At 42.2% G+C, this 26,354-nt stretch overlaps 1 protein-coding gene across 5 annotated transcripts in view; it reads right to left on the bottom strand.

Annotated features, from left to right (window-relative positions):
• The window catches only part of KLHL32 (kelch like family member 32), a 248,986-nt gene that overhangs the window by 117,529 nt on the left and 105,103 nt on the right, over window positions 1-26,354 (bottom strand). For all 5 annotated transcript variants that reach the window (XM_087865330.1, XM_087865331.1, XM_087865332.1 and 2 more), the window contains exon 5: window positions 11,983-12,081. In XM_087865330.1, coding sequence (XP_087721456.1) covers window positions 11,983-12,081 — 99 coding nt within the window. The remainder of the gene's footprint in view (window positions 1-11,982; window positions 12,082-26,354) is intronic.

Genomic DNA, 26,354 nt, shown 5'->3' with positions numbered 1-26,354 from the left:
GGATCACACACAAACATGGGTTTTTAAGCAGCTACCAAGCACGAAGCTAGAAGTGAAGGATTTTTTCCATTTTTTTTCTTGGATTCTGTATATGAGAAAGGGGCAAGATGTTTTATTTACAGGAAGGGCAGGAGAAACAATAAAACAAAACTGCCTAACTACAAAGCATTAATACCAATGTAATGTGTTACTTTTAAAAATATTGATTTTAGGGGCGCCTGGGTGGCTCAGTCGTTAAGCGTCTGCCTTCGGCTCAGGTCACGATCCCAGCGTTCTGGGACGGAGCCCTGCAACGCATCGGGCTCCTTGCTCCGCAGGAAGCCTGCTTCTCCCTCTCCCACTCCCCCTGCTTGTGTTCCCTTTCTTGCTGCCTCTCTCTCTCTGTCAAATGAATAAATAAAATCTTAAAAAAAAAAAAGTATTGATTTTACTATTTATTAAAGTACAATTTCAGTGTGCTGTTTTCACAATTCAGAGGCAAGGAGAAAATATGGTTCATTTAAATTATTTGTAACTTTTTTTCCTAAAACAATGCATGCCCTTCTACAAAATCAAAGAGAAGTGCCTGAAAGAAAAAACACCTTTTACAGAATGGTGATCACTTTCAAAATTTTCAGGAACAGACTTGTCCAATATGTTGTCAATTGAAGGTAGGTAGTAAAGTTGCTGACATTTCCAGGAATGAAGGAAGGCAAGAGGGAGGGAAACAGGTAAGAAAATAACAGCAGAACTAATAGAGGAATTCACAAGTGAAGCATTCCATTTTATTGGCTCTGGTTTCCAGGGCACCTACTGCAAGTAGGATACTTTACTTGCCTATCTCACTGAATCCTCCAACATCCCAAAAGGTAGACTGTATGTTGGGTACCATGTCTATATTTACAGATGAGGAGTGGGGGCAAAACAGTTAAGTAGCTTGCCCAAGGTCACATAACTCTGGGACATGAACTTATACCATGGAGACAGAGAAGTAAATCAACACGATTTGGTGCGATCAGCACCCCGGAAGACTATTCATAACAAATGAAGAGGAGAGAAATTTGACTCCAACTAGGAGGATTGACCAGGCAACTCTGGAAGAGAAGAAAACTCATGAGCAAAGTTCTTGAAGAGGAATTCATAAGGTAACAAAATGAAGGAAGAATAACCCATGGAGAAAGAGGCTTCATACAAAGAGTTTAAGGTGCAGAGAAATGCATGAAGTTCATAATGACTGTGGCATCGCACATAGGCAGTAAATTGTTTAAAACAAAAAAAGCATGAAGAGATAGGAAATTTCATAATAAAGATGGGACCTGTGTGTCAAATTAGGAAGAATGAACCTCATTCTGAGGCTGTGATGAACCACTGACTAATAAATGATTTTACGCACGACTGTGACATAATCAGGTTATTATTATTTTTTTTTTTTTACAAATCAACCAGAATTTTTTAAAGTTATTTTTACAAATCAATCAAACAGAATTTTGAAGGAAGTACCAGAGTGCGGCAAGAGTAAAGCAGGTTCACTGGGAAGCAGGAAGTTTCTTCAGTCTAGGAAATAATCAAAGTTCAAATTAAGATAGTGGTAACAGAAATAGAGAGAATGAGAGGGAACAAAATTAAGGGGGTTCGCATAAAAACCTGTACACAAACGTTCATAGCAGCTTTTTTCATAATTGCCTAAACTTGGAAGCAACCAGGAAGTCTTTCAGTTGGTGAAGGAGTAAATAAACTGAGGTACACCCAGGTAATGGAATATTATTCAGTGATAAAAAGAATGAGTTATCAGGGCACCTGGGTGGCTCAGTCCATTAAGGATCAGACTCTTGGTTCTGCTGAGGTCATGACCTCAGGGTCCTGAGATCAAGCCCCACGATGGGCTCCATGCTCATTGCGGGGTCTGCTTGCGATTCTTTCTCCCTCCCAATTCCGCCCCCTCTGCTCCTCCCCCCACTCCCGTTCTCTCTCTCTCTAAAATAAATAAACAAACAAACAAAATCTTGGGGTAAGAAAAGAAAGATATGAGCTATCAAGTCACGAAGAGACACAGAGGACATTTAAATGCATATTAGTATGCGAAAGAAGCCAATCTGAAAAGGCTACGTTCTGTATGATTCCAACTATACAACATTCTGGAAAAGGCAAAACTATATAGACAGTAAAAAGATCAGTGGTTGCCAGGGTTTGAGGGGGGGAAGGGAGGGATGCATAAGCAGAGCACAGAAAAATTTTAGGGCAGAAAGACTACTCTGTATGATACTATAATGGCAGATACATTTCATCATACATGTGTCCAAGGCCATAGAATGGACAACACCAAGAGTGAACCATGAATGTAAATGGTGAACTCTGGGTGATAATGTAGGATAATATCAATGCAGGTTCATTAATGATAGCAAATGTACCACTTTGGTGGGGGATGCTGACAATGAGGGCGGTTACGCATATGTGGGGGCAGAGGTATTAACCGGAAATGTATCTTCCTCTCAATTTTGTTGCAAGCCTAAAACTCCTCTAAAAAATTAAAGAAGTGGAGTTGAAAGGCCTTGGTGACAGTGTATGTGGGGCACAAGGAGATGACTGATTTGAGGATGACTCCTGGGTTTCTGGCTTGGGTTCACACTCAGAAAGCTCATGTGCCCTGGGACAGCCAAAAGGAAATGCTGATTAGGCAGTCAGCGTAGAGATGATAAAACACGCTGTTCTTGGGTACAGCAAGAATAGAACACATTAGGGAGACAAGAAAGAAAAAGAACAAGGTTGGAAACCTATTGTGTAACCAGGAGACAGGGATCCAGCTTGGGTTTTAGGAAAATAAATAATTGTTTTGTGGGCATAAAAGTAACTTAGATTGTACAGCAAGGTACTGATTATCATTAGACAACAGGCAGGGGGCACAGCTGAGCTGTTGCAGGAATGTTCCAGAAAGATAATCCAGACCTGACTGATGTCAGTGATAATGAAGATTTCAAAAACAAGGCATATTGAACAGCTGTTTAAGAAGCTAATCCAATAAAATTTAGTAGGATTCATGGAGCTGTGTAAGATTATACCAAGGCTTCCGGTTTGGGTGACTGTAAGGATGGTAAGTCCCTAACAAAGACGGGGAGGAGAAGCAGGTGTGTGAAAATGGGTACAGATGAATATGAAGCGCATGTGGGAGGCCGAGGGCGGATGTTGGCTGAGCACAGAGGTCTGGCGCGCGGGAGACGAGGCTGCGAAGAAGCCGTCCACATGTGGATGAAAGAGAGCCACGGTAAGCAAAGCGTACCAGCGTGGAGCCACTGTGCGCGGGGCGGGGCGGCGGCAGGGGGAGTCAAGGAGCTGCTCAAAGAAGAGCTTATGTAGGGTCTGAATGAAAAGAAGAATTAGGAGAGAGTCTTGAGAAAAGAAAACTGTAGCAGAGAGTGGAGCTCCCAGTGTGGAAATGCTGGAGAGCGGTCACATTAAGACACCACAAGGGGCCCACTGTGTTTGATAATTAGGCGGCTTTGGGACCTTTGTTGGACAGCTGTTGAGGAGTAATGAGGCAGACGATGAGTTCAATAGGATTGAAGAGTGAATGGAAGATAAGGAAGTGCAGGCACTGATCACAGTTTGGTAGTGAATGGAAGAGGGTTGCGATACTGACAGAGGAAGAAAAGTTTCTCTCATCTTATTGATCCTATTTTAAAACCGAAAGGAAGGAGCCAGTGGAGAAGGGGACATTGAAACCACAGGAAACACAGAAGGCTCCTGATAGAGTAAGGAGCAGAAAGGCTGTTTTAGCCTTACAGAAAAGGGCAAGACACTTAACTACGGGTAGAAAGACCTGCAAGTGGGTGGTGGGTGGGAGGATGAATATCTCAAACGAAGCCCAGATTTTCTTGTAATGCCCCTAATTTCCAAGCATTAAAAATCGAATTAAATGAGATTGATATTTGTGTGCTTTGTGTCTGGATTCTGAACTCTGGCATTAATAAAACGTTGGAAACATTTTACTTTTGAGAAAAATATGCTGAAAATTATTTTATTTTATTTATTTATTTTTTAAAGATTTTATTTATTTATTTGAGAGAGAGAGAGCACGAGCAGGGGCAGAGGCAGAAGCAGGTTCCCCGCTGAGCAGGGAGCCTGATGCAGGGCTCGATCCCAGCATGCTGGCGCAGCTTAGCAATAGTTAACTTAGAATAAAAATTACTAGCATTAGAAAAATCCTTCAAGACAATCTTTTTTTCTCATTAAAAACTTACAAACAAGGATGATAGAGTCAACCTCAGATTATCCACAAAATAAATTAAAATGCCAAAATGACTTCCCTGGCCAGCCAGCATGCCTCTGGGCTGTCACTACTGACATCCTTTGGTATGGACTTAGGGAATAAAAGTCAACCTAACAGCATATGAAAAAATTAACTGGGATCCTAAAATGGCTACTAAAAGACCTTATGATAGATATTAAAGCCAAATATTAATGATATTTGGCAAATATGATATTCTGTGCCAGATAGCAAACACTCTTGATTAGAACAAATAATCAGTAGTTAGCTACGATTAACTAGGACTGATACATTTCCACCCTTTCTGATCATTTTCACCGATTAAAAAAATATCCAGAAGATTAAACCATTTGTAATGTATTTTCCGAACTTTGTACTCGAACTTTCTCCAAATACAAGAGTATCAGCTCCAGTGAACTACGGAGCAGCATGTGGTTGGTGTATTTGATTAGGGGCATATTAAATATATATGTTGATACAATCATCTGTCTTATCTAATGTGGAAAAAAATAGTTCAGTGTTGGAGAAAAATGAGCATGAGTTCTAACTTCTTCTCAACCTTGAAGATAAATTATTCTATTCAGAACACCCACTATATATTATGTATTTAGGAGATACTGTTAATTTAATAATTAAAATTATAGTAATACATTGTTTGGAAGAGATAACCTTCTATAAGTCATTGTAGTATTACTTAGTTAAAAAATGACAACCCTATTATAACACCGTAAAATATGCAAGATCTTCAGTGCCAAATGCAATCCCCACAGAAAGTATTTTCAGCTTACAAAAATGTATTCAATGAGCAAAACTAATGAAAGACTGACTTATTAATATATTTTCCTCTCATAATATACAATTTCACTATTGAACAAGCAGGAAAAAATTACTGAATGGATGCACATTCATTCCGTCAGTACACACTGCGGTGAACTGAACGGTGCCCCTCCAAAATTCCCGTGTTGAAGCCCTAAGTCTCCACATGATGGTGCGTGGAGATGCGGCCTTTGGGAAGTAATTAGGAGGTAGTTTAGAAGAGTGAATGAGGGTGGGGCTCACGTGACAGGATGTGCGTCCTTACGTGAAGAGACACCAGAGAGCCTGCTGCCTCTGTACCATGCAAGGACACAGCAAGGAGGCCATCGGCAAGCCAGGAAGAGGGCTCTCACCAGAACCCAACCGTGCTGGCACCCCAACCTGGGACTTGCAGCGTCCAGAACAGTGAGAAATAAACGTCCGTTGTTTAAATCACCCAGCCTGGGGCCTATCAGTATGGCCATCCAAGATGACAAATAGACATACTGGGCTCACATGATGAGACGGGAAGGAAGACATGGACAGGAGGTAGGCCTGGTTGCCGCCTTCGAGAAGCCCGCCATAAACTGAGGTCAGTAAGACATTCTCCAACCATGTTAACCCGTGAGGAAACTGATGCAAAAGCAGCAGCTGGATACTTGCGGCTTCTATGAAGCTATTTCAAGGATCCAGTGTTTCTCAAAATTGGAAACGGAAGATATATATTCTTGGTAAAAGAACAGTAAAATCTCCATTCATGAAAAAAAAGGAACAAAATATCCAGGATTCTTCCTAATACCCTCATGAGAGAACAACATTCTTGAAACCTTTGTACCTTCACTGAAGAGAGAAAAATGACTAATTCTCACGGTAGCCCATTTAGTGTAAAACTAAACGAAGACAACGGATGACTAATAAGCATCAGTCACAGAGCAGGGAGATTTAGGGCGGGAAGCCGCGGGCTCCCTCCCGCTCCTGCGTGCTCCTGGCTTCGGAATGATTAATAGTGAGAATTTTGGCTTTGCTTTACCAGATGAGCCAAATGCGCGCACTGTAAGCAGAACAACGCCTTCAATCGGGTGAAATGATCTTTTACACTTACAAAAGCAGGAAATAAAACAAATGAAAAAATAAAAATAAAACAAATGCCCCTCTGTTTTCCTGGCGGTGATAAAACGCTCTAGCTAGAGCGCTTATGTCCCTTCCCTCTCCCATCACAGCAGCACGTCTCCTCTTTCAGGTCACGTCTTTCACATAAAAGTGCTAAACTAATGCCGCTTAATGACAAATTAATGTCCATGAATAAAAAATACACCTCTAATAGCATAGAGTAATTTGCCATTACAATATCATCATTGGACATGCCCCTGGTTTAATACGATGTATTTAATTCATAACCTAATGAGTGATATATAAAAAGAGGGAGATGAACCCTGCAATTACATTTATGTGAGTCTGTCACCTTATTTGTAAAACCTTAGAGTCATTTACATTCAAATTAGAACAAATGAGTGATTTCACAAAGTGCAGTGATAAATGACCACAGCAGCCCAAGACAAAACTGTATTTCCTGTGAACACATTAACAGTTTCCTATTATTTGTTAAAAATTACAGTGCATATTGCCCAGTGTGGTGTGAATAATGACTTTTTTACTGATTAGGTCAGAAGACTAATATGTAGCAAAATAAATAATTTTTCTTTTCATTTTTTCTGATTTTTTGCTTTAAATTAACTACGGAATTCTGGTGGATTCATACTGCCACCTGCTGCCTAGGAAGAGATACTAAGAGTATTCTTTCAAAAGGAGCTCATTCACCACTTGGGTGGCCTTATTTAGAAATGACCGTTCTTTCTTGTCAATATATTTAAATTGCGTATCATACTAAAGACTGATACTTGGCAAACAAACAAACAAAAAACACTTGCTAATTAAACAACAGGATATACTATTTGCTATTCGGGAGAAGTGGTATGGAATGTAAAAAGTTGGGTTTTTTTCTTCTTTTGAAACCTAACTACAAAAAAAGACACATTCAGCAAAGCACGTATCTCCTAATGCATCACTTTCAGGGGATACAACACAAAGTCCAGCGGCCAGCTCCCCTCATCTTATGACAGGTGCATCAGCTGAGGAGAGGGTGGGGGAGCGGTGTGTGTGACATGGTTTCACTACTGCTGTTCCTTGGTACAATCTGATGGGGACTGACAGGCTCTGCCGGCCCCCTAGCCTTCTCCCCTAATGGCAAGTCCCAGAATGAAAGGTCACCTGAGAGGCCAGAGCACAGTGGGCTGGGAAAGGCATTAAGGCTGCAGAGGAGGCTGGGACAAGCCTAGCCTCAAAGATGACGCTAAGGATGGTCGAGAATGGTCATCAGGGGAGCTCATCGGTATTCCCACTGCATCAACACCCTAGCTCTGAATTTAAGCTTCCCCATCTGTAAAAAAGAAAAGAAAACTCACCTGCTTTAAGGGGTTCCTTAGCAGAGGAAAAGGAGAATCACTGTCCAAAATGCCTGGTATGGAGACGCCCTCGACAAAAGCTATTTCCCCACCCTGCGAAAGATAACGAAGGCTCTGGAGACTATGGTTTGGCCTGGAGAAAGGCTAGAAACAAGCGGACCCCTCAGGAGGATATGAGGAACTCACTATAATCTACAGCCAGTAATGATGAGAGCCCCCCCAAAAGGGTAAGAGCATTCACGATGAAGAAAAGGATCAGGTCTGAGAGGTATTTGGGAGGTAGAATCGACTCCGCTTCACAACTGAGTGGATATGACGGGGAGGAAGGAGTCTAAGCCAATGTCCAAGTTTCTAGAACACTAGTAGATTAATGGTACCATCAACAGAGAAAAGGACAGGTTTTCTCATGTTCAGTTTGAACTCCGTGTGTGATGCTTAGGTGGAGATGTTCAGCAGCTCGTTTTAAAAGTCTAGGAAAAATCAGAGTTTGTGAGAACAAACTGGATTCAAAAAGTCTGGAATGCTGACCAGAGGGACGCTCGGCTCCACTGCAACCACAGCCCATCACTCCGGACGAGGGTCTGCAGAGCTTCCTTTATAAGACTTCAAACAGCGAATGGCATGTATAGAAACACGTACACTCTGAAAAGCAGGGTAACTCGTGCCTTTTACTGGGCCCATTTTGAAGACAATAACTGCTCTTCAATGAATCTAATAAATTACATCTTTCTGATGAATTTTTTTTTTTAAAGCACAATGTACAAGGAAGGGGAGCAGGAGGAGGAGAAGGGAAAGAAGCGCTCACATTTTATTTGGACCTGGATCTCCGAGAGCAGATGAAAGTCCGACAGGACATGTGTATTAAGAATACACTAACAGGACAGGCCACACAGGAGAGTCCTCTGGAACTGCGTGCGCGGCCAAGCAGGTAAGGACGGATGCAAACCCGAGCTGCTGTTCGTAAATCCCTTATCTTGGAATGATAGGCTTTTGCTGTAGTCACTGCCCGCCCCGAGCCCCCTGCCCCACCAACACACATCATTTGCACTGCTAGGCTCCCCGTTTATTCTACAAGTGTGTGCTGAGAACCTGTGTGTTCACAAGGGCCTGCCGCCCGGAGGGCCTGGGGACTAAACATGAATGAGGTGAAGGCTCCCCAGCGTAGGAGGCTAACTCGATGGCTGTCCTCACTGACAGAGGGGCACGGCTCCTGAGGTTTGAGGCCCCTGCTCTCAGCAGCCTCCCCGAGGAAAAGCAAGAAAAAGGAGAGCATGCAGTGGCCTCGAGGTGTCCCTTGCCTTTGCTGGGGGGGCAGCAGCACGTACACCTGTGCAGAGAGGAGTTTCAGGCCAAGGTAACGGCTAATGACCCAGGGACTCAGGAAGTGTCAGCCCAAGGGTTCTCCTCAGACAGGAATGAGCACCAGAAGGCAGTATCAGGTATCAGAGCAGAGGTCCACCTCTCACAAGTCTGGAAGCAAACCAAAGAAAGAGTGGTAATTTGAGAATAACAAACAAGACCAGACATCTTAGTAGGGAAGAACGGCTTCACAAACTCCTAGTTGGACAAAGTACTGAAAAAGCATGGAAAATATGCTAACCTTGATGGATAGGACACAACATTTTTTTTTATTTTTTTTTACTTTTTTATTTTATTTTTTTTAAGATTTTATTTATTTATTTTTGAGAGAGAGAGAGAGTGAGAGAGAGAGAGAGCACATGAGCAGGGGCAGAGGGGGAGAGAGAACAGACTCTCCACTGAGCTTGATCCCAGGACCCTGAGATCATGACCTGAGCTGAAGGCGGATGCTTAACCGACTGAGCCACCAGGTGCCCCTACTTCTTTTATTTAAGAGAGAGAGAGAGCCAGCAAGGGGAGGAGCAGAGGGAGAGAGACAAGCAGACTGAGCTGAGTGAGGAGCCCGATGCACGGCTTGATCCCACAACCCTGAGATCATGACCTGAGCTGAAATCAAGAGTCAGACACCTAATCCACTGAGCCACCCAGGTGCCCCAATAGGGCACTTTTTTTTTTTTTTTTAAGATTTTATTTATGTATTTGAGAGAGAGAGAGAGAGAGAGAGCATGAAAGGCGGGAAGGTCAGACGGAGAAACAGACTCCTGCTGAGCAGGGAGCCCGATGTGGGACTTGATCCTGGGACTCCAGGATCATGACCTGAGCGGAAGGCAGTCACTTAACAACTGAGCCACCCAGGCACCCCCCGCAGGGCACTTCTAAGTATATTCTAAGCACTAAAGATTTTTCATTTTAACGAAAAACATTTTTATATACCCAATAAAATGGTCCCATATGAAATTAAGAATCAGTTGAGTGACAATACCAAAACACTGTAAACAGGTGTAGTTATAGGACCATATCAAAATCTAAAAGCATAGCAACCCAGTTTGGTAATTTTACAATCCTAAAAAAGAGAGGAAGTGTATGTATTTTCAAAAGACTGACAAAATGAAGATTTCTAAATACACATGGTTTTGGTTCTCTTATAGTCAAAGTTTTCTTCCACAATTTGGACATCTTGCAACATCATGGATAAAAAGGAAAAATAAAGTTCCATGAGAGAACAAAATGAAAACACTGGAGAAAAGAAAGTGAAAATTTCAACCACTGATCAAGTAGGTGAATAATAAGCAAACTGTCCACAAAATATATCTGTATGCAGGCTACATTTTTTCTTCAACAAAATAATGAACTGCAAAAATTAAGTTTCAAAGTGCTCAAGTCACTTGGTATTCTCAACAAATTCATCTGATGGGATAGGGGAAAGTACCCATGAACTTCGGATGTTCTTCTGGAATTCTTTTTTATAGAAATTATAGGTGTAGGTAAAGACACACACACACACACACGCACGCACACACACACACACATACACACACACACTCCTGTGTGTATATATATACACACCATTTTAACATGCATGATGATAATGAGCTCTGTAACCGAACTTTGAGAAACACACATCACTGAATATTACCTGCCATGGACAAAGTGAATCAGGTGATGAGGCTGAAGGCTCAAGTTGCAATATTTGAAGTAAAAATGTCAAGTAAAAGTAATTTCAATTTCACAAGTCAAACACACACTTCTGAAGTCTTCTAACCTTTCTTTGTTATTCCCATTTGCTACTTGCAGAAAGGGATTAAAAACAGCTCTCCCATACCACCCAACAATACTGAGGGGAAAAGAAAGGAAAGTCAGATGATAATAGTTAAACATATACTGACAGATTAAACGCGCTGAGATAATGATACAACTTTCATATACTGTGTTTGAAGTGGTCCTCAGGTGAACGTGGCTGACACTGCTCACACTGTCTCTCAGGGAAGCACGGGCTCCTATTTCCCAAGGTTGCGGGGAAGACGAAGTAAGATGATATACGAGAAAGAGCTTGAGAAGCCACCTACTGAGTGACAGGTGTCAATAACAATGGCTGTATTTAGGATTAGAGAAAGTGACTAGGAAGAAAACAAAATAATGGGCAGGAAAACAAACAGGATTTTTTATACTTACTAATAGGTCATATGCGCAAGGATAGTAAAATTAAATTGTGTGGATTTGTCATTGTTAAAAATGTATTTTCACTGTTGTTATAATGCTGTAATAAATGCAAGTAAAAGTCATGCTAATGGAGGTAATAAGAGGCTCCAACACAGGGAACCGGGACTTAACACTGTAAAATAAAAGCCTCACAGCCATACTGTCTGCCTAAGACGTCCCGTGTCTTCCTAATGAACCAAAAAGTTTTTATCCAAGATAAAAAAAATGGTCCTCGGAATGAGAAAGGCCTATCAGTCACCATCTCTACCACCTCAGGCAAGCTGGGTACATTTTAAATCTCTGATTTTTCACCTATAAAAATGTGCAAAGATTTTAGGAGGACTAAATGTGACACATCGGTGCTCAGAGGATAGGCGTTTTCTCTTCCTCCCCGTCTCAGAGCCCTTCCTGATCTTCCCAGCAAACCAGGGGAAGAATGCACGGATCACTTATCGCTTTTCCAGCACTGACTGCCTGGAAAGTTCATATGGTACTTAATTATGTGTGACTTTATGATATATTAGTGACTGCTGCTGAAATCTTAAGTGACTATTCAACTCTGTGCGCATGTGGGGTGATTCCTGCACCCAGACAACATAGCTTCAAATGAAGACCCTTCCCAGTGTCATCTCCCGGGGCCCCAGCAATTCACCTGGAGCATGGTCGTGGAGTTACTCTGCTGCCCAAGGGCAGTGAGGTCCTGGGGTGGGCGGGGAGGATGGGGGTTATGAGATAGGACAGGAGAGCTGCCAGCTGCCCTCCTGGGAGGCTCTCGGTTCATGCCCTGGAGAAATTATACCACCACAAGCCACATCTCCCCTACTTCCATTTTACCTATCTAGGCACAGGTCGGGGAGCAGGGAGTACGGCCGACGACTGCAGGGGCAAGGGATGGGAAGGGCACAATAGCAGGATGAGCTCACATACCTGGATGAGATAGTGGGAACATAAATTGAGAAGCTCCAACAGCTGTAGGTGACTGCCAGCTGCTAGCACATCCTGGATCACGCCTGGCTCCAACAAAATCTGTTTTGTTTTTTAATAAAAAGAAAACTATCAGTGACTTAAAAATTAATGCTTAATATGCAAATCCACTATATTTAAATTGCTGCTTAACATAGGAGATCTGAATTAATACTGTACTTTATTATGGGAGTCAGTTCTTTTTTTCCTCTTCTGATAGAGCTGTGGCCCTCACTCAAATAGCTGTGTTGTCACTTCCAGAACTCACTTCCTGCGTGTGAGGCTCTGCACCTAACCACTTATTTTTTGCAGGAGGACATGAACATTTGCAAAGAACAACGTAATAGTCTTAAAATTCTGTGTGTGATGGAAGTAATCTTATAAAATCCAGAAGAACCAAATTTTAGTTTTTTGAAGTATATATCACAATTTTGTAGATTACAGAAACAGCATGATTAGCAGATGTTTTAGGAAAAGGGGGCTTATGTTTCCCCTTTCAATAGGAGACCAGAGGCGACTACAACTCCATTTTACTTCTAAGTCCTACAACAGTAAATTTCAACCACAAACTTTTGTTGTTTTTTTTTTTTTCTCAGTCTCAGATTCTCTAATCCCTTCTATTTCAAATGGAAGATGTAGAAACAGCATTTTCAGACTACAAGGACATCCCAGAGAAGTAAAGCTTCCCAAATACACTGGTCATATCAGTTCTGCATTTTTTTCTGGTGAAGTCCAACTTTGTGCCTACTGCTGCCAGCTCCTGCGCCGACAAACAGGACTGCAGAAACACACATGACCACGCTGACTGGATTCACTCTACACGCAGGCCTGCCAGGCACAGGGAGGCCTTCAGTGCTGCTCCGCTGTCCCAACCCAGCCCCAAGCCCAAAGTCTAGTCTCGGGACCAGCAGCAGAAGCATCACCTGGGAATTTGTCACAATTGCAAATTCTTGGATGTCTCCCCAGACCTAAATGAATCAGAAACTTTTAGGGTGTTATAACAAGGCCCCTGGTGGTTCTGGTGCACAGGGAAGCCTGGTCTGATCAATTCACTCTACTTCTTCCTTCATACTCCTTTCTCCTCAAGCCTCCCCCTCCTCCTTTCTCGCCTTACTCTAACCCCATGATCTTCCAAAGCCTCCCACCACCAAATTCACCAAGCCACGTACCCATATTTGTATCAGCATATTTGGCTTTACCCAACACTCCATTTGTGCACAAGAACTCAACCCCTTCCACCAGCAATTGTCCCCTCTCTTCCCATAGCATTATCTGTTCTCTTTCTCCCCTTGATAACTCCCATCAGCATACAAATACGGCTTTATAGCTCCTATCTTAAGAAATAAAAATCCCTTCCCTTGACTCCAGAGCTCTCTCCATGCCCCTCTTCATAGCAAAGTTCCTCAGGAAAGTTGTCCACATAAAACACCACTATTTACTCTACTCTGTTCTCTCTTGAACCCATTCCTTTTGAGTTTTGCTCCTAATGTTCCTCTAAAAATGTTCTCATCAAGGTCACCAATGACCTCCAAATCCAAAGGCCAAATCCAATAGCCATTCCTCAACATTTAATCTTACTCAAGCCAACAGCAGTTAGCAAAGTTGATCTCTTTCTGCTGGAAAATCTCTTCCCTTGCCTCTGTGATAGCACTACCTCTTATGGCTTCTATTTCACTAACCACTCCCTCTTTACCTCTTTCCCAACCGGTAAGCTTTGGGGACATCCAGAACTCAGTCCCCAGATCTCTTCTTTCCTCTTTCCACTCATTCCATGGATGATCTCATGTAATCCCATGATTTTAAAACCACCCATACTACTCATTACACTCACTTTCTTTTTTCTCTAGCCCCAACCTCACCTTTGAACTCCAGACTCTTATATCCAACTACCTCTTATCCAACTGCTTATCTCCACTTGGATAGCTAGTGGGCAGCTCAAATTAGACATGCCCCAAACTGATCTCTTGATCCTCTCTACCAACCACCAAACCTGCTCCTATCCCAATCCTACCATCTCAGCAAACAGCAACTGTCAGTTATTGAGGCTACAACCTCAGGCAACTCCTGACTCATCTTGTTTTCTTCATACCTCACATCTGATCATCAGCCACCCCTATTGGCTCGATCTTCAAAATAGTTCCAGAATCCAACCGCCACTCAGTACTGCCGCCATCACTATCACTCTTGTCTACACCAGTCTTCCTACACTTACTAGAATAGCCTCCTAATTGGTCAAACTGCTTTCTCCTTCACTCCCCATAGAGTTTTTAATAATACCAATCAAATTTATCCTTTAAAGGTCACAGCCTTATGCAGACCTCTCCAGTGACTTTTTATCTCTTTGAAAAGAAATCCAGTCTTCACTATAACATAAAAGTTTCTGTGAATAGCCTGAGCACCTTACGTCTACAACTAACTGCCATTTTCTCTGCCTGGGTCACTCTTCTTCAAGATACCAGCATGGCTCCCTCATTCATGTCCTCTGCTCAGATATCCTCTTACCTGCGAGGCCTTGTCTGGCCATCCTCGGTAAAACAGTACCTCCACTCCCCATCACCTTCATGCCCTATCTCCTTAGTTCACTTTATTCTTCCTAGTACTTCCCACCTCTCGACAGCGTACATATTTATCTATGTGATTATTTTGTTCCTCCACCCCCAGGATGGAAGACCCAGGAGGGCAGGGACTTGGTCTATTCTATACCCCCAACACTTAGAATAATGCCCAACACATAGCTTTCACTCCATATTGATGAACTGATTCTAATAAATCATTGGTGAATTAATTTATCTCTAGATAGATTTTTAATTCAGAATTACTTTCCTTGATTAGTATAACATAAGAGGAAATGGATTATAAATTATATTAATTTTTAAAAGATTTTTATTTACTTGTCAGAGAGAGTGAGAGCACAAGCAGGGGGAGCGGCAGGCAGAGGGAGAAGCAGACTCCCTGCTGAGCAAGGAGCCCGATGTGGGACTCGATCTCAGGACCCTGGGGTCATGACCTGAGCCGAAGGTAGATGCTTAACCAACTGAGCCACCTAGCCACCTCTATATAAATTATATTCTGAACTAACAAAGTGAAAAGGTCAAGTACATGTGGCAAAAATACCAACACTCATCTTATTCGTAAAATTCTTTATAGCTCCTTTCCCATCTAGTCAGGAGAAACCTGAATTTCTCCCACTCCTCAAGGAGAGAGGCTTTGACTGACATTCAGGAAATTACTGCAGCTCCCATCACAGAGGCAAGGATGTAGTATAGTCTTGCAGAAGAGGCATGGCCTAAGGCACAGAACGGGGAATAGATGGATTAGAAAGGCTAGTCTGAGCCTTTAAACCCTGTCAGTCGTGCTTATTTCACACAACTGGCATTCATGATAACCTCCAAGGCTCGGGAATGCCAAACACAAAGACAGATATCACAGACAGACAAGATGAATATTCCAGAGCCGTGGAACACGTCCAGTGGGCCAACTCCAGGAAACCCCCGCAGGAGATACGCGGACCGGGATTGTTTTTGCTTTTTTTCTTGTTTTTTGTTCTGTAGTTTTTCTTCTCTCATTATAACATAAGTTTTTCCAGAAGATGCTTTAGTGCAGGAAATCCCTAAGTGCACTGAAAGGACACAGTTTGGAAAAAAAGAGAGAGAGAGAGATTGAAACAAAACAAAAAAAACAAACTGTACCAGGAAAGCTGGGTCTCCCTTATGGAAACAGAACGATGGTGGCAAAGCCCCGCTTGCACTGGAGTCTTTCAAATTCAGCTTTGTTATCTCCGGTGACTGGTTGTTCTAATATATTCGTCCAGAGAATTTGTGTTCGGGCAGGAATACAAACAAAGGTTTGATCTCTCAGTTTCCAGTACGGTGAATGTGCCCGTCACCCGCCTGGACGAACTGGCAGAAAGAAGGGATCTCAAACAACTCTTCACAAAGGACAACTGGGGCGGCTAAGTTTAAGTGCTGCAAAGCCCATGCTGGTTACATTTAGGCCTTTCAGAATCGTGCACCCACCACCGTCTGGTCTGGCACTCACAGCGGGGACCGGCGACAGGAAGGGCTGCGTTCCCTGTGAGCAGTAAGTGGCCGAGTGGGAGCTCATGTTAGTGGCTCGACACATCCAGTCACTCATCAAACTGGAGGAGCGTAGCTCAGACTGAGCTATCACAGGGCACAATGCCAATGTCTGAATAACAAAAGGGATCAAGAAATGCAGGATGCATAACGAGCCAAGCGGTGCAGAATGCACTTTACAACAAGGCTATGAACCATGAAAGCTGCCAAACTGGACTGGGTATTTCCTCTTTCCTCCGTGACACTCACCGGCTTCGGTGAAGCAGAGCTGGGGCTTCTTCAGGTTGGACGAAGAAATTCTGATGCAATCTTGGGGGGGTGTGAGTGCCTCTTGTTCACAGGGCCATGTGGATGGAATAGTCTCCCTGTCGTCCACTCACACCTGACCCCTGGACGGCAGAACACAGGGCACTGCCCTTGGAAGAGGAGAGCTGGACAGTGCTGGCTGGGAGGTGACAATCTCATTCTGGAACCTCTCCAGCAGTTGGTGGCAAGCTAGGTCCCGTGACCTAAGGTCCAGGTCTGACTCCCGCCCCAAATGCTGACACTCGGCCCTGGTTTTGATCAACTGGAGTAAGAACTCATCAGTGGCCTTGGTCAGGGTGACACTGGGTGGTCTGACAAACTTTTAATCGAAGTAAAAGCCACGGCTGCAGCAGGGGGTAGTGGTCTCTAAAGATACCCGGGAGAGTTCTTACATCAGAATCCAGTCAGGATGTTGGTCCACTTGCCCTCCTGGAAGGAGGCACTCTTGAATACTCAATCCAGATGCATCCTCCAGCTGCTAGTCTAGGCAGTGGAGAGCTGAGTTTGCACAATCTCTAAGGAAAGCCCTCCAAACTGGAATGAGATCGGGGCTCCTGGTCCCAGCAATACCTGCAGACAGGACATGGGGCCAGAAAACCCCTGTAAGAGGACATGGGAGCCTGAGGTGAGATTCTGCACGGGGCATGATGAGATGGGCAATCGCCCTCAGCCAGACTCACCCGGCCGGGCTCTGGGAGGGCAGAGTAGCCCGAAGCAGCACGCAGTCCCCAGTGGGTCCCGCGGTTTCCTTCTTCACTTCTCCCATCACCAAGTGTCCACCCTCTCAATTCTGTCTTCTTGTTCTTCGTCTTCTATTTTCTCTCCCACTTTGACCTTGCTTCTTGGATTAGCTACTGGTGGGGATCGCCTTTACTAGCCATGGCAAGTCTCAATGCAACCTTTTCTTTCTTTCTTTCTTTCTTTCTTTCTTTCTTTCTTTCTTTCTTTCTTTTCTTTCTTTCTTTCTTTCTTTCTTTCTTTCTTTCTTTCTTTCTTTCTTTCCTTCCTTTCCTCCTTTCTTTCTTTCTTGAGGGGGTGGGGAGGGACAGAGGGAGAGAGAGAGAGAATCTTAAGCAGGTTCCACACCCAGCGTGGAGCCTGACGTAGGGCTCAATCTCATGACCTGAGATTATGACCTGGACCAAAAGCAAGAGTCAGATGCTTAACAGACTGAGCCGCCCAGGCGCCCCTCAGTGTGACCCTTTTTTTGGCCTTATGAACAGATGTGTTGGCGTCTTCAGGAAATTTTGTGTCTCGGTTCTTCGAAGCCTTCTTCTTCATTTCTTCCTCAGGAGACTTTTAAATCACTGACTTGTAGATGTGTAGACAGAGTAGTCTGAAGGGGTTGAGCCTGTGCAAGCCAGACAATTAAGGTCTCCATCGAACATAACTGTGCACAGGAGCACAAGCGCTTCGGCTGGCACTGCGAATTAGATGCGTCCAATACTACTGATAAGAATGAGTGAGCGCATTGTTCTTGTTTTCATGGCTGTTTCTTTGGGATTTTTTTTTTTCTGTATAGTACAGTGAAACAGCAAATTATTACGACTTTGTCTAAATCATCAAGTAAACTGAATACAACAATGCAGATAACTTTCCAATGATTGCATATTTAAGACACATAAATAAAATCACTTACATAAAGCTTTTCGAGAGACTTCTTATAGACAGACTATGAACCATCAGATCTAACTATGAGAACTGCCATCAACTTAGATTTTGTTTCAAAGCTGTTAGACTAAGGATTTCTTATCCACCAGGTGGCGCCTACGTTTAAAGCAAAATTATTTTCTAAATTACTCCTGTATTGAACCTCTATCACCGTCACCTTAAGTTTACTTTTGAGAACAAACAAAATAATTCATGTAAGGATAATAAGACATACGAATTCTACTTTCTAAATGTCTCTACTATTTGGGGAAATGTTCGTAAATTTTTGTTGAAGTGCTCCCTCTGAGCACTACTGTTGAAGTTCAGCAGCTCTCCATAAATCAGGTCCCAATTGACAGATATACCTCAAACTTTTTGTATTCAGAAACTATCATGATATGGCCACAAACTACTTTTTAAAACTTATCTCCAATTGTGCAGCCTATGGCCCCTTTACTAAAACCAAGAGCCCACTGCTCTGCACACTGAAGCAGCACTCTTTTCTCCACCTTGAATGCCCTCCTGACTTCTTTAGTCTCCCTATTTCAAAATCCTACTCATTCAAGATTTAATTCTAAGTTCATTACCTATACAAAGCTTTGCAAAATCTTCCCTCACCCCAACCTCCAGCTGGGATTAATCTCCTGGACTCCAAACTACCACAGATGCACAGGGAACCGAGTCCACACCGCCTGACTTCAAATCCTGGCTCTGATACTTGCTGGCAGAATGAGATCAGGAAAACCACTCAATTCCGTGTGCCTCAGTGTCTTCATCTATACAATGAAAATGATATTTATATCAAAAGATGGTCTTAAGGACTGAGAAAATGCATATGTATCGTTACAACTGGTATGGCTATGGGACTTAGTTTTCTCACAAAATGGATTAGGCGGCTTGGAGTGCCAACAAACCAGACTTCTTGTATTTTCTTATTTGGCCAATCTTAGCTCATGGTTTCATGGTCACAAAATGGCTACTATATCTCCCGGCGTTGTATTTGCATTCAAAGCATAAAGAAAAGAGAGGGCAAACACCAAACACCATGTGCCAGCTGAGGATGTCACTGCTTCCCAGGAAACAACAGATTTCCAACAAACTCTGCCACACAGACTTCCATTTACATTTCATTTGCCAGGACTAGGTCATGTAGCTACCCATGGGTAGCTGGAAAAGAACCTGGGCTGTTGAATTTTTAGGGTTACATGCACTATTGTCCCAAATCAAACTGGAATTTCCTATAAAGAGAAAAGAGGGAACAGATATCATGTAGGCAACCAGAGTGCATGTCCTGACTCTTAGCACCGAATCTGTTTATGGTAAAGCAGCGATAAATGCCAACTACTGTCTGGGTCTTCTTCAAGCAACCAAGTGTTTTTGCCCTGAGTGGGTTATGTGTGTGTCCCTTAGTTTTACCTATGACACCCTGGTCCATCCCACTTCATGTTCATTGCTGTTGAACACGCTAGAAGAGCGTTATAGATTTACCTACTAAAAAAAACACGCAGGCTTGAAAAATACAGTTCCTGAGGAAAATGTGAAAAGATATCAAAAGCCTCTAGAGAGGATCCTGGTCACATGCTAATCCTTATCAAGGATTATCTAATTGAAGGAGTTAAATAAAAGGACACAAGAGACATTTCAATAACAGTTGTAATAATATGTTTATATAAAGGCGACCTTTGGGTTGGGTGAGGTATCTAATGAATCTGTGATTTGATTACTGATTCTCTAAGATACAAATTTTGTCAGGTGCTTTCTTCCAGACAGACTCGCACACTTACACACATTTTTAAAAGATCTCAATATCAAACCTTTAAAAATACTAATTTATCTTTAATTTATTTGAAAAAAAAACCAACTTTTCCATGGATCGGAATATGAAAAAAGAGAAAACAGATTGGATTTTCAGGATATTTTTAAAGAATGTTATAAACCACACAGGTAAAAAATAATAAAAATGTCCTAGTAAGAAAAAAAAAAAGAAAAGTGTGGATATCACTTTGAGATTCTATTATTTTTCTTCCCAAGTTTATACATCCTCATTTGGTTCATTTGAAATTTCTCGGGTTCCAGACAGGTTGCAGAAGCATAACCTTCTCTAAGATGCCAAGAAGAAATCTGAGACTAGGTAACACTAACACTACATTCCCAGGGAAACCAGAGGCTGCAAAAATTCCACGTATGACCACTGATGCAATTTTGAGGATGTTCCCGTCTATCGATGCTACTAGTGAAACTGGTTCTTCCTTTCCTATTCTAGGACATGCAGCAGGATGATGGATGACATACTCCAGCTAGGTGCTCGAGTAAACAGAGAAGAAAAAATCAAGTGCAATCATTAAGCTGTGTCATAATTAATGCTGAGAGAGTGGTAGGCACAGAGGGCTGCCGGAGTACTTGGCGGGAGACAATTCATTTCACTGAACCTGTGAAATAATTCTTCATATTAAAAAACTTGGTCCTTTTATATTATATGAACAAACCCCCATTTTTTTTTTTTTTGGCCCCTTCTCCATTAGCTTGATCATGGCGTTTCAAAGCTCTGAGATCAATAGTTCTGTCAGATAGTCATTTCCAACACAGTTTTCTTCATTACGTTTAAATTAACAAAATACATTATTTAATAAAATGTAAAGCTAAATTATACATACTTACATTACCTAGAAAAATATGGCCTAATTATTTGAAAAAGCAGAACAAATTTTTGATAGATAAGAGGAAGAAGCAGTCCCAGCAATTAAATATAATGAAACATGAAAGTCATTACAGGTTATAAGAAAAGCCAAATCAATTATTAAGACTTACTTTTATAACCAGTGCTCTTTCAAGTGTGATGAACATAGGCGGTTTCATCCCACAGAGCTTTATTAGAGAAGCTGGGCTTCCCCATACAGAGCTAGTTTCTTACAAGTCTAATAAGACCAAACAAGAAAGAAACATTACTTTAAAATACTGATATCCGAAAATGGTTAGGACTCTGAAAGAATGAATAGGGCTGATTCCGTTGTCTCTTTATAGTTGGCTATCCCTTTGTCACCGCTAGGTGCTCAAGCACAAATAAAAACAAAGAACCAGACGAAATGATTACGCTGTGGGGTAACCCAGGCTGAAACAGTGGTGGGCACAGTAGGCCAGAGGAGCACTTGACTGGGAATGCCTAATTTCATGGAAGAAAGCTGGGAAGTATTCTTTCCCCTGAAAAGTATCATCAATATCCAGTTTTATTTGGGAAATCCCTTGTATTTGCTTTATAAAGAATGGAGGCATAATATGGTCATAGGGTCCATCGTAGGAATGTGGGCAAGTCATTGACAACGTTTGTATTTAGCACTCTCGTATACAAAACGGGAGATGACCACTACCTACCCGCATAAAGTCTACACAAGGATAAAAGGAGATAAACCAGGGGCGCCTGGGTGGCACAGTGGTTAAGCGTCTGCCTTCGGCTCAGGGCGTGATCCCAGCGTTATGGGATCGAGCCCCACGTCAGGCTCCTCCGTTATGAGCCTGCTTCTTCCTCTCCCACTCCCCCTGCTTGTGTTCCCTCTCTCGCTGGCTGTCTCTCTCTCTGTCAAATAAATAAATAAAATCTTAAAAAAAAAAAAAAAAGGAGATAAACCAGGTACAATTCTTAGACTAACACCTGGCATGTTTTATAGAGTAAAAAAAAAAAAAAAATAGCTGCTGTTTTTATTATTGTTGTTGTCAATTCCATGAACAAATAAATCTACTTCACAGATAATGATTCCCCATTTCCAGTGTTTACACACTGCCTACTATGTACTGGCTACCTTGTGAGGTAATTTCATAGCTTTCCTTTCCTTCTTACCCTTCCCTACTCCTCACTCCTGCAAGGTAAATATTATCCCCACATGGCAAATGAAGAAACCAAGGGCAGAGAAATTCACCCATTCAATTAGCAAACCTTCTGAGCGTCTACAGTATTCCAGGCACCTTTCTGGGGCCTGCAGCCATGGTGACAAGACAAGTAAGTTCCCTCAGTGCGTGGTACTCAGCGTCTAGGTCTGAGCCAACCAGTAGACTTGCAGTGCGACTGACCGACTAGAGTAGAACAAAGGAAGAAACAGGTCTGGAGGAAGGATCAAGAGTTCCATTTGGAGATATACGTTAAGTTCCTGATGCTTATCAGTCATCCATATGGAGATATGAAGTAGACAGAAAGGATCAGTCTAGCTGGCAAACTACAAGCCCCATACCAAATTTTCCTATCACATATTTTTATGACCTATGAGCTAAAAACAGTTTAAGAAAAAAATTTTGACTTGCATTTTTAAAAATTTTATTTTTTCTAATAAACTTGGTGAGATGTTGTGTTAGGAGGCATGCAAACAACATTCATCTCACTGTATGTACATCTGCATCAGAGGAGCTCTTGGGTAACCAGGTACATTGTCAATGAGCACTCATATTTGGAAAGGAATCTTTTTTTCCGAGGATTATATCTCAACAGCGGGCTTAAAATATTCGGGAAATCATCCAGGTTTTCTTGTTCCAGTTGCAGAGCACAGGAAGAGTAGATTTAGCATCATTCTTGCGGGCCCTGGGATTTTCAGAAGAGTCAATGAACACTGGCTTCAACGTAAGGTCACCAGCTGCATTAGCCCCTAACAGGAGAGTCAACCTGTCCTTTGAAGCTTTAAAGTCAGGCATTGACTTCTCCTCTCTAGCTATGAAAGTCCTAGATGGCAACTTCTTCCATTAGACTGTTTTGTGTACATTGAAAATCTGTCGTTTGGTGTTTCCACCTTCATGAATGATCTGAGCTCGATCTTCTGGAGAACCTGCTGCAGCTTCTGCATCAGTACTCGCTGCTTCACCTTGCACTTTGATGTTATGGAGACGGCTTCTTTCCTTAGACCTCTTGAACCAACCTCTGCTAGCTTTGAACTTTTCTTCTACGGCTTCCTCACCTCTTGGCCTTCAAAGAATTGAAGAGAGTGGAAGCCTTGCTCTGGATGAGGCTTGAGCTTAAGAGAATGTTGTAGCTGGTCTGATCATCTCTCCAGGACACTAAAATCTTCTCCATACCAGCAATTAGGTGGTTTTGTTTTCTTGTCATTCATGTATTGCTCACTGCAGTAACACTTTCAATTTCCCTCAAGAGGAAATTCACAACTTAGCTAATCATTTGGTGCAAGAGGCCTAGCTTTTGGCCCGTCTTAGCTTTTAACCGGCCTTACTCACTAAGATTAATCATGTCTAGCTTGCAACTCTTCCTGTCATCTGAACACTTAGAAGCCAATGTAGGGAGATTAACTGGCTTAATTTTAATAAAAGGAGGCCCAAACAGAAGAAGAGAGACAGAGGAATGGCCAGTCAGCAGAGCAGTCAGAACACATACCACATTTATCAATTAAGTTTGTGGTATTACATGGGTGTGGTTCATAACACCCCAAAACAATTACAATTGTAGCAACAAAGATCACTGATCACAGATCACCATAACAAATACAATAATCATGAAAAAGTATGGAATGTTGCAAGAATTATCAAAATGTGACACAGAGACACAAAGTAAGCAAATACTATTTAGAAAATAGCACCAAGAGACTTGCTGGATGCAGATTTCCCACAAACCTTCAACTGGTGAAAAAAAAAACAAAACACAGTATCTGCAGAGGCCTCTGGGTGCTCAGTCATTTGAGCATTCAACTCTTGATTTCAGCTCAGGTCATGATCTCAGGGTCACCATCTCAGGGTCATGGGATCAGGCCCCACATTGGGCTCTGCACTCAGCACAGAGTCTGCTCAAGGATCTCTCTCTCCCTCTGCCCCTCCCCCCACGCACATACTCGTACCTCTCTCTCTCTCTCAAATAAATAAAAACTTGAAAAAAAAAACACTATCTGCAAAGTGCAACAAAACAAAGCACAGTAAAGCAAAGTGTGCCTATAATATACAATGTGATGTGAAAAAGATATGAAATTCAAATTTCAGTCATTCCAGTTACTGGAACATAGCTCATTTATTTACATATTTGTCTCTGGCTGTTTTCATGCTACCACAGCAGGGTTGAGTAGTTGCAACAGAGCTTTATGGGGCCTACAAAGACTAACGCTTTACTATCTGGCCCTATATGGAGGAAGTTTTCCAATCCCTGATCTGGAGTATAAATGGGGGTTGGGAGTCAATAGCAAAATATTGTACAAAATAACACAGCTCCAGGTGATACCACAAAGGAAGCTAGTAGACTAAACAAGAGGATCCTGACACAAGAGGAATTAATTCAGAGCCCACAGAGAGGGAAGAGCGAGCAAAGTCACCTTTGGAAAGGAATGGTGGGAAGGGGGCCTGAAGGGCACATAGTAAGAGCCCACAGAATGCAGCATCACAGAAGCCCAGAGAGAAAAGCCTTCACGGAGAGCCAGGCTGCCTGCACTGAATGAAGCTGAGAGGTCACGGTGGCCTTATTTAATTGACTTGGCAATATCTGGGGCTGTCAAAAACAGTTTCAGTAGAATGTTGGAAGTCTCCAGACTTGAAGAGTGGAAAAGTGAGTGAAAATGAGTACGTTCATGCAACTTTTTTCACAGTTCTGCTGTGAAGGAAAGTAGAGAAATAAGTGGTAGCTGAAGGGGAATATAAGAACAAGAAAGGGATTTTGAAACCTGAACAACAGAGCATGTGGGAATGTTCCAGTGGAGAAGGAGAAAGCGATGACAGAAGAGACAGAAACGAGGATTTGGGGAGTGGAGCCTGAGAAGACCAGAGCTTACATGGAGAGGTTAACTTTTGACAGGACACCTCTTCCATCATAAATGACAGGAATACACTGAACAAGTACACAGGGGGCTGGGGATCTGACGGTGAGAAGATGCAGATCTTGTCTGCATCTATCTTCACAATGGAAGGTGACTTTTCCTTGTGCTATGTGTCCTGGAGGTAGGGTCATGGGGGTGGGGAGTAGGGTTTGAGAAGAGAGAAGAAATGAGAAAACTACCAGGAAGCGGAGGAAAAGAAATTTACCTGGAAACCAATTAGCACTGCCTGGCAAGGATGAGTATCCATCTGAGATTTGGAATCACGGATTTGAAGTGAAAATGGTAACTATTCCCAGCAACCACCACAGAGCTGATACTTATAGTGGGACACAATGGATAATTCTCCCAAAATGTCACAGGCTGGAATCAGGCTTCGTCCCCTCTAAGGTCAGTAGCTATATTCTCTGGGCTGTGCCAAATTGTTTCTACCCTGACAGATCCATGGATGGCTATGATCGATTTTTCAGGACCTAGATCTATTCAATTACCGTATATCAAATAGGGTTTTTTTTTTCTCCCTGCAAAGTAAAATGCAAATTCACCTGTTACTTTTTGGGTAGTACTCTACGAAGTACTAAGCCTCGAGTATTCATTCTCCTATCAAGACTAGTATAACTTTTGGAGCATCAAATCATCCTCAAGTACTTCGCTATGCTCCATACACAAAGATTCAGGCCCCTAATAGCCTATTATAATAATAATATCATAATAATTATAATAATCTATGTCTAATAAATACTCACAAATTAACTGAGGACATTCACTGTATTCAAATCAGTCCTTCATCTGAATGTCTGCATCATTATTCTATTCAAATGGAATACCTACTTGTAATATAAATCTTCTCAAAACTTCTTTTTGGCCAGTTGTTTTTTATCTTGAAATCAACCACAAAGACCATATATTTTTGCTACCAGGTTGTTTTCTTATCAAAAACCTTACATTGGAATTGTAAAACTCCCCTATGCTACTACTTCATACAAATACTAAACACTTCCAGCAGAGGGCTCAAGAATTCTATTTTAAGGAAAAAACTTCAAAAAGCTCGTTGTCAAACAGCAGCTATTATAAAACTCCTTCAGAAGGCAATGTTCACAAAAAATACATTCGCCCTCTTGATCAAGTAATTCCAGGTCTATCAACTTATTTAAAATAATCCAAATGTGGGGCACCTGACTGGCTCAGTCTGTTAAGTGTTGGACCTTTGACTGCGGTTCAGGTCATGATCTCTGCGTTGTGAGATCGAGCCCCGAGTCAGGGTCAGGCTCTGCTTCGGGCATAAAGCCAGCTTAGGATTCTTTCTCTCTCCCTCTACCCCTCCCACCCCTGCTCTTGAGAGTGCTCTCTCTCTTTCTCTCTCAAAATAAATAAATAAAATAAAATAATCCAAATGAAAGAAAAAATTAGATTACAATAAAGCGGCATTTACAGATAAATGTACCTTTATCTAACTCCAGGAAAGAAAATGAATTTATTTACTGTGGATAAATGTACTTTTATCTAATTCCAGAGAAGAAAT

Source organism: Ursus americanus, chromosome 11 (genome assembly GCF_024610735.1).
Source record: "Ursus americanus isolate L20-20 chromosome 11, mUrsAme1.1.p, whole genome shotgun sequence".
NCBI lineage: Eukaryota > Metazoa > Chordata > Mammalia > Carnivora > Ursidae > Ursus > Ursus americanus.
This window is presented reverse-complemented; position numbering and strand designations above follow the sequence as displayed.